An 11,643-nucleotide genomic window follows, 5' to 3' on the forward strand; every position below is an offset into this window, starting at 1 on the left:
TAGCACGACTCGTAGCGGAGGAGTGCTTCTCGACACTTTCGAGTGTTCTGCCAATCCCCAAGTGCTTTGTAACTCCACACAGCACAGTGAGCAAGTTTTTTATTTCTTTTATGAAATATACGGGCGCGTGCGTGCTGTGTGCTCTCATTGAACATTTTTTATTTCTTCACTGCCGGTAAATCTTTGCAATAATAAAAAAATTATTTGCTCAGTGCACTCAATGATACTTGGATCTATAACATTTCAATGACGACCCATTACGAAAGCTGATGGCAGACTTTTTAAACCGGTATAATATTTTACGGAAGTAAAAACCATTCTATAGATAATTTAAAAAAAAATAGTAGACGAGGAAAGTTGCAATGTCAGTCCTTTCCAGAATCTTTAAAACTTTGACAATTCCGTTTCGCTGCCCAATGAAGACTTAAGCTTCAAAGTGTAAGATTCTGAGGTGGCTCTTGTTAAGGTAGCAGACAGAGTAGTGTCATCATCATCATCATCACTGCTATCATCATTTTTTGACGAGGATTCCACAACAGTTTTCAATTCATCAGGTTTGATATAGTAGATCAACTCATCTTCTTCCCTGTAGAAGTCATTCATATCTACATCTCCCAGAATCCCTTTCAGACCACTCGGTCCTCTAGGCAAATCCAGTCTTCGTTCCCCGCCCTTTTTGTCCTTGAACACAGTCTTCTCGGTACCAGGCATACCCGGTAGATACGAGAAGGTCATACGGGATGTTCTATTCCATAAGTCAGTGTAATGTTCAGGAAGAGATCGTCCACGGACGAGAGCAAGAGCTCGTTCGTAAGCAGTTTTGTAAGACGTCATGCACTCATGATTGACAAACGGTCCTGTAGGCTGAAAACGAGTTTTTTCTTTCAGTTTCGAAGCCTTTTCACGCAATTCTGAGGTTCTTAGTAGTCGAGGTAGCTTCTTATAATAATCTTGCGATCTTTTCTTCATGGAGAATGTTGGTGAATGTTTGCAGTATTTGTTGTTGTGAGCCCCTCCGAGTTCTGAGACACCATCTTCAAGTTCCTCTCCATTGCTCAAGAGCGATTTGTTAGCAAAAGAAGATCCATCATACGAGTAATCTTCTGAACCCTCTTCAAAGTCGGAACTGTATAGTGAACCAGCTTTTCTATTTCTTCTATAGTCCTTTGAGTTTCTTCCTTGAAGTGACATTTTCGATGCTCCTTCGAGTGACATCTTGCTCAGCAACTCGCTTAAACGACGATCTTCATCATCCATTCCATCCAGTGAAGAATCAATTTCTCCCCTGCCTTGGACGTCTGGGGAAGAAAGGTCTAATTCAATATCGCTCATACCCAGTTCACCTTCTGTTTTCCTCGCTTCGCGTCTTGCACGTCTGCGCTCTCGTCTTAGTCTCTCTCCATGGCTATCGCTTTCGTAATCTGTGACGTCACTAAATTGAACTTTACTCTGCTTCGAGTTTCGTTTGGCGTTCTCGCTATCTTTGGAGGGCGAAGCACTGACACGTCCTTGCTGTTCTTCGAGCCTTGTCTTTTCTTCTGATTTGAAATCAAACTTGTAGTCTTTGTATTCAGTATCGAAGCTCAATCCTTTGATTTGTCTGGACGTTTGACTAACTAGTTTTTGGAACTCATACAATTGACGTGTGTTGCCAAAGTTGTCATCAAAATCAAAGTTCATGGGACTTGCTAGCATTCTACGTCTTTCTTCCTCTTCTTGTTCTCTTAGCTTCATTAAAAGACGATCATTGTAGACTCTCTCACTCATCAAATAGTAGCTCTCTCGTCGACGTGGTGCCCAACGCACCTGAAATCAAATAGGAGACAAAACTTGTGAGCTGATTGGATGGTTGGCAGCTGATATACTGCAACCACGTCACGTGACCAGTATATTCACTTGTCTGTAGCTGCTGCTACGTTAGTCTGAAATAGCTATTCATACTCAAACAACAATATTAGCAAAGTTAACGTTGATAAACTGAGTCGCAACAAAGAAGATGATCTACATCAGACCCGGGTGGTCATAGCTGATCACAGTGCATGATTTTACAGTATGAATATCATACGATGAAGGAACATGCCAGATAAGGAACCTCATGGTTTTACAGTATGAATATCATACGATGAAGGAACATACCAGATAAGGAACCTCATGGTTTTACAGTATGAATATCATACGATGAAGGAACATACCAGATAAGGAACCTCATGGTTTTACAGTATAAATATCGTACGATGAAGGAACATACCAGATAAGGAACCTCATGGCTTTACAGTGTAAATATCGTACGATGACGGAACATACCAGATAAGGAACCTCATGGTTTTACAGTATAAATATCGTACGATGACGGAACATACCAGATAAGGAACCTCATGGTTTTACAGTATAAATATCGTACGATGAAGGAACATACCAGATAAGGAACCTCATGGTTTTACAGTGTAAATATCATACGATGAAGGAACATACCAGATAAGGAACCTCATGGTTTTACAGTATGAACATCATACGATGAAGGAACATACCAGATAAGGAACCTCATGATTTTACAGTATAAATATCGTACGATGAAGGAACATACCAGATAAGGAACCTCATGGTTTCCCTGTTGTCTTGCACCAAACAAAAGTGCTGCGCATCGCCTTTGATGGTGTCTCAGTTCATTCAAGTCATAACGTTTAACCGTCTTTTGTGCTATTTTAATTGATCTTTTCTGCTGTGTTGCTTGACGCTTCGGCTCCATCATGACCTCATCTAAACGATTTCTTTCCCGTTCGATTTCCCCTTCGATTTTCTGAAAAAAGGAAAGCATTAGATTTGTCGTCCGTCAGTTACCTGCTTTATTTAAACCCTTAACGAGGGACTGATATAATACTATTCTAATGACCAATAATAATACTAATACCACAATAAATACTCTGTATACCATTATACTATACACTATATAATGACTGATAATGATACAAGTGAGTAATGGTTGTACCTTACGATAGTGATCACCATACGTCATCTGTGCATACTTGTCGTCATAGGAAGACGCAGTCTTTCCAAGCATGTGATAACCACCCGAGAAATGTCGTCCCTAGAAGTATACAAAAAGGTGGCCGTGATTTTGAGTTTAATGGAAGAAACTATTTTGATGATGTAGTGAAGATGAACTTGAGCACTAAAGGGAGGAAAACCGTAATGAATTTAAAAACACTTAAAATAATGCTGCAAATGCATTAAATGTGTATAGTTAGCTCCATAGTTCCCATCTCAACCCGCAACTGGTGCGGCAAGTAAAAAATAAATAATAATGATAATAATAATAATAATATTATTAATAATAATAATAATAATAATAATAATAATAATAATAATAAACAGATCCTGTTTGGAAACCTTGATAGTAAGATCGGGAGAACATTTTCATAAGTTGATTGAGGTTAAGAAAGCGCATGACGTCCCCGTCGCAGGACAAATAAAACTGAGCAGTAGCGTGTACTGCCAACATGATGACAAACGTTTTCTTTGTTTCTGAGTAAAGACTATCAAACAATTCGGAAAAGTTTACTTGATCAGTCTATGTAACAAAAAGATATTAGTCTGGAATCAGTCTGGTCTGGAATAAACATGCCTAAGAGATGCCACAAAAATGATGCACCCATTCTGGAATATACTTGCCAAAACTGAAAGTCTAAGTATTAGAGTTTTTAACTTCGTTGAAGTATAGTATCATTCCGCTAAGTCAAATTAAAACCTACCAAAACCCTATATACGTGCCAGAGTACTCGGCTTTGATAGGAAAATTTATCATTTCCTCTAATAAAGTCAAAACCTGCTATAAGTACTACGTGCTAGAGTATTCCAGCTTTAAGGTAAAATATTAATGAATTGGCAAGTTAATTATTTAGTTTATCAACTCAATTTGAACATCGGTTGTTAAGCTAATGTTAACTGTACACAAATGACTTCCACCTCTATGGTTTGACTCACCGGTTGTTTCTTCGGTACAGGGAGGATGTCCTCTAGTCTCATACCATCCATTTTCCAAAACATCTTTGCTTCTCTTCTCTTTCAAGTGCCTTGCCTTTGGTTATAATTCACATATCATTCTAACAGGATGAGCATGGCAGCCATGATACATAGGTCCGGCAATTATTGTTGGTCACGCATTTCATAACATTTCATTAAGTATCTCAAAAGTCCCATGAGACGTGGTTGTCGACTGATTGGTGTTTTGCTGAATACGGGTTTTTATAGTCCATTATACAGGGATTATGTGGACTATTGTGTTGAGTAAGTGAATATAGTTGAATTTAACGAGCATATATTGATTAATTAAGTACATTAGTGAGACACATTTCTTGTAAGATGTGGCAGCTCTTTCAGTTCTACATCTTTTAAAAAAAGTACTATGTACAACTAGTTTCAATTGAGAACCTTTTCATTACATTGAACATTTTCGTTTGTGAAGCCATGTCACAGAAGACCATAGAAGAGATCATAGAAGCCTTTGTACGTAATGGCTTCCTAAAAAAAAGGAAAATTATCCAAAAAGAATTTTAAAGGTGGACAGGTTGGCTCAAGATGTTGGAGCAGGTAAATTGGAGCTGATAAAGGTCTAAACTAGGTCTTGCATATGCCACATATGCATCCAGTGATCGCACACAGTTGGAATACTCTAATGCATGTCATGTCGTTAGTATTTGCAAGCTGCATCTATCCCCGGCTTCTTACCAGCACCGGCATTTCAGTAAATCTTGCTGTGGTCTCGGTTTGTTATTGTCATACTTTTCTTTTCTTTTTTCCGATTACAGTCGAACCTCTATCAAGCGGCCTTCTATTTAGCGGTCACCCTTTATTAAGCGGACGCGGTCACCCTTTTGACTTTCCAAATTGCTAATTTTCATTGTAATTCGCCCGTTTATTAAACGGTCACCTCTTGTCTTGTGAAAGCACCATCACGGGTTGACTCTGAGGACGACTTCGACCCTGAACTTAAGCAGCCAGAAATTAACACAGTTTCAAAGGCAGAAGAAGTGAACGAAAAGTTAGAGCAATTTTCCCAGTTCTATGGTCACGAAGAACCCAGTCACTGGCGCTAAGCCAAGGTAGTGATTCACTTCGACAAATCAAGCTGCAGAATGCCAAAACCCAGAAGATCATAAACGATCTTTTTCATTTATACTTTATTTTTTACTATTGGTATTCTACTTTATTTACTGCTGTATTTTTATATAGATGCAAATACTGAACCTCGTATTTCGCGTTATTGTTGCTGTTCATAATTAAAAGTACATTACATGATCGATTTCGTGTCCTACTGTAGTTCACTGTTTGCCACATAAAATGCTAAAATTTAAGCGGCCACCCCTGAGGAAACACCAGGTGACCGCTTAATAGAGGTTCGACTGTATATAATCTAACAGCAGTACATCGATAGTAGCTGCTGAGTAAAACACATGCCTAAATGTTGCTGGTGTGAGCTTGGACGTTTATAAATGTAAAAAAAATGAGTCCGCCAATAAACTTCGTACCTCTATTCTATGGTGTGACCACCTTCTTTCAAGTCAAGGATTGATTACTGGGATCTTGACTTGGAACAATTGTTTTCTGGTGACGGAAGCGAGGTCGAAAGAAAGTCATCAAGACCTCTTTTGGCAACGAATAAGAAAAGCCGGACAAAAGAACAGCTCTTGACCTTTGTGTCCACGCAAATCAACCGTGAGTAGTAAAGCATTATGCAAAAAATATAAGTACCGCTCAAACCTTCAAATTTGCATCAATAATCTTAACAAACTGGATGGTTCACTGAACAACTTCTGAACACAAACTAAGAATTGTCTTCCTGAAGTGGATTTCTTCATTAGAATTTCTTATAACAGCAAAGGCCCAACGGTTTCTTGTAAAGTAAACAAGATTATTTTCAAATCTAAAGTACAAATCTGAGCTTTGTGGAAGTTTGGGTCTGGCAACATATTAGGCGCCAACACTTTGAAGCTCAGATATGCTCGTTCCGTTGAATGATCAAGGGGAACAGAAGAGAAAAATTGTCAAAAAATATCCTCGATGGCATCCTGGATGCTCAGTTAGATTCTAAAGAACTGATTTCAAGCAAGAAAGTTGTGAATGATCCAGCTCAGCTGAAGCTAAAAGAGAATTTGCTAACATATCATCATAGGAGTGACGACTTTACAGTTCAACTGGAACCAACTTCTTTGAGAGGATTTTTGCATGTTTAGCCAAACTTTTGAGCAAGCCTTTCTAAAGTGAAAACCCATTAAAGATGAGTGGAACTACAATAATACCGACCACTGTCAGCCTAAACAGTACAGTACAACCTACTAATTCCACAATTATAGGTAAGCTAGGAAACTTAGAACTGTTTGCCATAGTGTGAATGTGAAGTCAATGGAACCGGTTGGATGGGCACTTGCTAAATCACAGATATCATTACTCGGGTAAAACTCTTGCTTATATTTATCAAAAATATCAAAAATAACCCTCCTTTATATTAGCATACCGTATTGCATTTCTACGAGGCTTTTTACCTTTAGTTATTATTATAATACATATATATTGTTTTTATTTCCAAGATATGCATCGCTAAATTAAGATATGCGACATTCCTACCCTCATTTGAACAGTGAATCTTAACGGTCAGATCTCGTTGGTTCTTTCACCATGGTAACATGGACGTCCTCAGCTACTGTCAATATTTGCAAACACATATATGAATGTAATGTTGACTTAAAATAAAACAGGAACAATCAGTTTTTCACCTGCAATTATAATCTTTGACTAGTTTTGCACAGCTTTCTTCTTAAATTCCGTGTTTTACAACGTTAGTAATCCCTATGAATTCCCATGTGTAAGGTAAGTCGATAGAGACTAGCTAGTGAAGAAGATCCGTAAAGTCACTGAACAGCTAGGCTATAACGAAACAAATGACTTCTTTTTTGTACAATTGCCTTCCGCGAATAGAATATTATTAGATGCTTTCCGTCCGAGGAATAGATCGATGAAACGATTTCTTTAGAGAACCCTTTAGTACCGTCCTAGGCTCACCATGATAATCAGTGAGTGAATATTGTTGAGACATTAGAAGACAAAAAACTGTTGGTGCCCAGTACATCAGGTGTTTGTGCAAAATTGTTTGTTTGATTATCATTTTGATTCGCGTTTTTTCCCGAGCTTCGTTCTTTTGTAACTTTTTCGCTCATTCCTTTTACTTTTTTATATGCCCTTGAAATCAAAAACGTTTGAACCCTCACCATATAGCAGCATTAATCTGCACGGAGAACTGACCATGTGGGTGATTGACAGCCGGTTTGTTCACTTCACGTCGGTCGATGTCAAAACAGCCACGTATATCCACGTCGTGGATTTAGAAAAATATACCAATGATATAAATACATGAGTTTGAGCACAGAGGACGAACACGGCAAGCAGGGTCTGGTTCGCCCCGCCCGGCTAGGTTAAAATCATTATTACGACTATGTCGGCGTCTCTCCATCAGTCATTTGCTCGGTGCAAATGTGTGGCAAATCCTGCGGGTGTGGGAATTTTTTTCAGGTGAAAAAGATACATGTTTTCTTACAGCCTGCCGAATCAGGGTCAAATGAAGGGCCTTAGAAAATTTAATTTCATTATTTTGTCAGTTCTCGTTTATGATTGGTTCAGTACGATAATCAAACCATTCGGTAAGACCTGATTAATGTCATCCAACATTTTTTCTCTTTTTCTTCAGCTGGCCTGGCGCACAAAGCGTTTTCATATGTGACAGGTAGTACGACAGGAATCATCGTGGGTGTAATCATACTGATTCTACTCATCATTATCGTTATAACACTGATACGAGTAGCATTGAAAGGTCTCAAGCAGGCCAAGGAAAGAGCGCTGAGCAAGTTAAACGATCTCAGGAAAAGTCGAGAACAAGCGTTAAATATGATAGATGCTGTACCGGAAGTTAATGTATCTACTGTGCAGCCAACCGGAAGTAGAAGGGAATTGGTGAGTTTAACGAGAATTGTCGGAATGAGGAAGCTAAATATTATGAAACCAGTGATATGCATGCAGGTTAAACAAATCTGTGATGTACGTTTGGGTGAGGAGAACGCATGGAGCATATCAAATTGTGCAGAACTGAACTAAAATTAAATAAACGATAATTTTTGTTTTTCAAGAAAAATCTAGGGGAAATCAAGTTTTCATTGCGTTATGACGAAGAAAGGTAAGGAATGTCTTCGTTAGCTGTTAATTTGAAAATCTGAAAAGTTTGGAGCATATTTGCAGGAATTATAGTTTGCACACAGAGAGCAAGTGAAGAGGCCCTCAGCCGGCTAACGGCTATTAGGTTCAACCATCATAAGTTATTGGAAGTTAGTTAGGCTATAGCTGAGGAACACACCTTTTCCAGACACGTTGTAAGCTCTCATTATTACCTTACAGCAATGACCTTGTTGTGACAGTACACGAATGTAAAGACTTACCAGTCAAGTACAGTGGAGGAACAATGTACAAGTACGTGGAGATAGAAATGTTTCCATTCCATAGAATGACGTCCAACAAACCCAGGACTAGATACATCAGGAACGACTTCTCGCCAACATTTGAAGAAGAGGTACATTAAAATATATGATACTGCCTGTAACATGTATAGGGTCTTTCTCGGCACTAGCACTAGACTAGCACTAGCACTAGCACTAGCACTAGCACTAGCACTAGCACTAGCACTAGCACTAGCACTAGCACTAGCACTAGCACTAGCACTAGCACTAGCACTAGCACTAGCACTAGCACTAGCACTAGCACTAGCACTAGCACTAGCACTAGCACTAGCACTAGCACTAGCACTAGCACTAGCACTAGCACTAGCACTAGCACTAGCACTAGCACTAGCACTAGCACTAGCACTAGCACTAGCACTAGCACTAGCACTAGCACTAGCACTAGCACTAGCACTAGCACTAGCACTAGCACTAGCACTAGCACTAGCACTAGCACTAGCACTAGCACTAGCACTAGCATTAGTATTAGTATTAGTATTAGTATTAGTATTAGTATTAGTATTAGTATTAGTATTAGTATTAGTATTAGTATTAGTATTAGTATGGGTATGAGTATATGGGTATACGACTCAGTTTAGGCTTAACTTCCGTCGCGATGAAGTTTTCACGATAAGTAGGACTACTTTTTACTCGTGCGACCGAAACTTGTGTCGCAAAATATTTTCAGGGCGAAAAATTGCGCCGTGTAACACCCCCGTGAAAATAGTTTAGCAACACCATTACAAGCAAGTTTTAAATAAAAGTTTCCTCGTGTAACAGCTTTTTTCATTTTTTTATTAGGCTGCGTTCATAATGTATGGCAGAGGGGGGGCAGGTGAAATTGAGAGAATTGAAATTTTGGTAGGAAAAAGGGGGGATGGGCAAATTATATTATCAGAAAAATGGGGGGGATGCACAATTTTTGGAAGAAGCTACAAGCCTTGCTTAGGGGAGATTATATTTTTTGCATGAATTTAAGAGGGGGGGGGGGGGGGTGTTAAGAATTATTTTGGACATTTCAAATTTCACCTGTCCCTCCTCTTCCATACATTATGAACGCAGCCTTATTTCTCCGGATTTATCTTTCAGGTTCATATCAAGATGTCCAGAGATGAAGTTAAGGATCAAAAGCTATATTTACACGTCTGTGACTATAATCAGATTTCACCGCGTGATCTGATTGGTTCATATCATGTGAATCTTCAAAATACTAACATAAAGAACAAAAACAACAAATATAGTGGATCCCTTGAGTGGATAGAATCAGTGAGTATTTGAGCTCTGTTTCATGCCGATTTACCTGCGCGTTGACATAAATTAACCTAAATCACCACCACAATGATGCGAGCAGTTCTTTAGGAACCGCGGAGGGGGAGGGCCCCCTTTTTCAGTTGCATATATATCTTTTGAATTTCTTTCAATATATATCCCCCTCCCCACTTTTCCAGTCTTTGCCTGGTGTGGTCCTTGTTCTTACACATATATGGTGTTGTTGTAGATCCGGGGAGCAGAGCGAGGTGATATCAACGTCATCCTGCGATACTTTCGCGGCGAAGGTCAACTTTTGGTCGAGATTAAAGAAATTAAAGGTCTGAAGCCAGCCATTGGACGAAGGTTTACGAGTAAGTTCATCAGCTAGAAGGTTTAAAAAACGAGCTCTGAAAGATGTCACAATTAATGGCAATTTATGCAATATTTTTTAGGAAGTTCCTCAAAGGATAGGTGATATATATACTTTTCCTTAACTGATGTCTTTTTTTCTCTAAGGTGCTTACGTCAAGGTTCACCTCGTCCATGGTTCTAATCAAATCTACGAGAAGAAAACAAAAGTTCGACGAAAAGACTTTGAGCCAAAATTCAACGAACGATTCCTCCTGGACGTTCCTTCAAGCATTATCGAACAGGTGAATCTTATTATTCGAGTGAAAGATTGTCCTTACGTTGGTCGCAAAGCTATTCTTGGAGAGGTATGTATCGGTGGTGATGCTGTTGGGACCTATTTCCATCATTGGAAACTGGCCCTCGAAAAAGACCAGGAAATCGAGATGTGGCATTGTCTAGAACTACTAAATATTGTTCCTGGTAAAACGAACTTGCAAACAGCAATGAAGGCCATTCCAGTGTACGCGAGTACGGAGGAGGAGGAGGAAGAGAGCGAGGATGAAGGCTTGCTTGGTTTGCTACCAAATGTTGCTTTGCCATTCGGCATGGGAGGGTTATTCGGTAACGAAACAGAGTCCAAAAAAGAAGATGAAGAAAATGGAAGAGTAGACGAGAAAAAAAACTGACACAGTCAGCAATCAATAAAACTATAGAGCTAAAAAAAATTAAATCTAAAAGAGCCAATGAAATTTAAGTAATCTTAAAACTTTTAAATTAGTCGTAATGGGGTAGAGGTCATTATCCTGCGTACTTTCAACATGCCAAAATTTACCGTGCTTTTTTCCACATATGTTTTTCTTTTCAAAAATGACTTATAAAGTTGTGCACGTGGGGGACCATACAAGCCAGCGATAAAACTGAATAATAATTACACGGTCATCCAGCCCAATAATGTATTGTGATGTAATTTGCACTTGCACATTCACCAAGGGTCTGCAAGGAAAAGCCGGCCCGGCTCCCGAATCACGAGCTATTTATTCCCGAAATCCCGCGTCCCGCGAAAAATCAAAAATCGGGGTAAAACTGAGTAAAATAATATAGTAAATATTTAAAAATGAAATACCATTTTTCACGGATATTCATGAGCTTGTAGTAATGTCTTTGTTATATTATAAATAAAGATCATGCACGGCTGGTTGTGGCTGTAAAGTCAAGCCATTCTCTCTCATTCAGTTCCTTGTATTTGCAGCCCGCACGCATGAATATCTTCCTAAAAAGTACTTTCAGAAATAAGAATATATATGTATATATCATACATTTCAAGCAACTTCACGGTGGCTTTTAGTTAGATCCGTAGCGTCAGATCCTAAATTGCCGCTTCGGGGCTTTTTCTGTTTCATAACACCCAAAGAAAATACAAATGGTTTTAGCCAGCAGGATTTAGCTGTGATGAATAATAAGTCCAGTCCAGTCCAGTAAGGTATGGAGGAGAATGTCTTGACAC

The 11,643-nt window shown here is 39.0% G+C and overlaps 2 protein-coding genes across 2 annotated transcripts; one reads left to right on the forward strand and one right to left on the reverse strand.

Moving 5' to 3' along the window:
* Window positions 1-127: 127 nt before the first annotated feature.
* LOC116294458 (uncharacterized) lies at window positions 128-4,069 on the reverse strand. The gene is made up of 4 exons (XM_031702051.2): window positions 3,982-4,069; window positions 2,987-3,085; window positions 2,585-2,797; window positions 128-1,806 (listed from the first exon to the last, which is right to left on the reverse strand). The coding sequence occupies exons 1-4, from the start codon at window positions 4,042-4,044 to the stop codon at window positions 385-387; spliced, it is 1,797 nt and encodes a 598-aa protein (XP_031557911.2). The 5' UTR covers window positions 4,045-4,069; the 3' UTR covers window positions 128-384.
* A 1,668-nt stretch (window positions 4,070-5,737) lies between these two features.
* On the forward strand, window positions 5,738-11,367 carry LOC116294459 (synaptotagmin-1). Its single transcript, XM_031702052.2, has 7 exons — window positions 5,738-6,350; window positions 7,739-8,001; window positions 8,175-8,221; window positions 8,440-8,611; window positions 9,627-9,803; window positions 10,036-10,159; window positions 10,305-11,367. Exons 1-7 carry the CDS (start codon window positions 6,275-6,277, stop codon window positions 10,823-10,825), a joined length of 1,380 nt encoding a protein of 459 aa, XP_031557912.2. The 5' UTR covers window positions 5,738-6,274; the 3' UTR covers window positions 10,826-11,367.
* Window positions 11,368-11,643: the final 276 nt, after the last annotated feature.

This window comes from Actinia tenebrosa, unplaced genomic scaffold, assembly GCF_029948245.1.
Source record: "Actinia tenebrosa isolate PJP-AT-01 unplaced genomic scaffold, QUT_ActTen_1.0 PGA_scaffold11__36_contigs__length_13525064, whole genome shotgun sequence".
In the NCBI taxonomy this organism is placed as follows: domain Eukaryota; kingdom Metazoa; phylum Cnidaria; class Anthozoa; order Actiniaria; family Actiniidae; genus Actinia; species Actinia tenebrosa.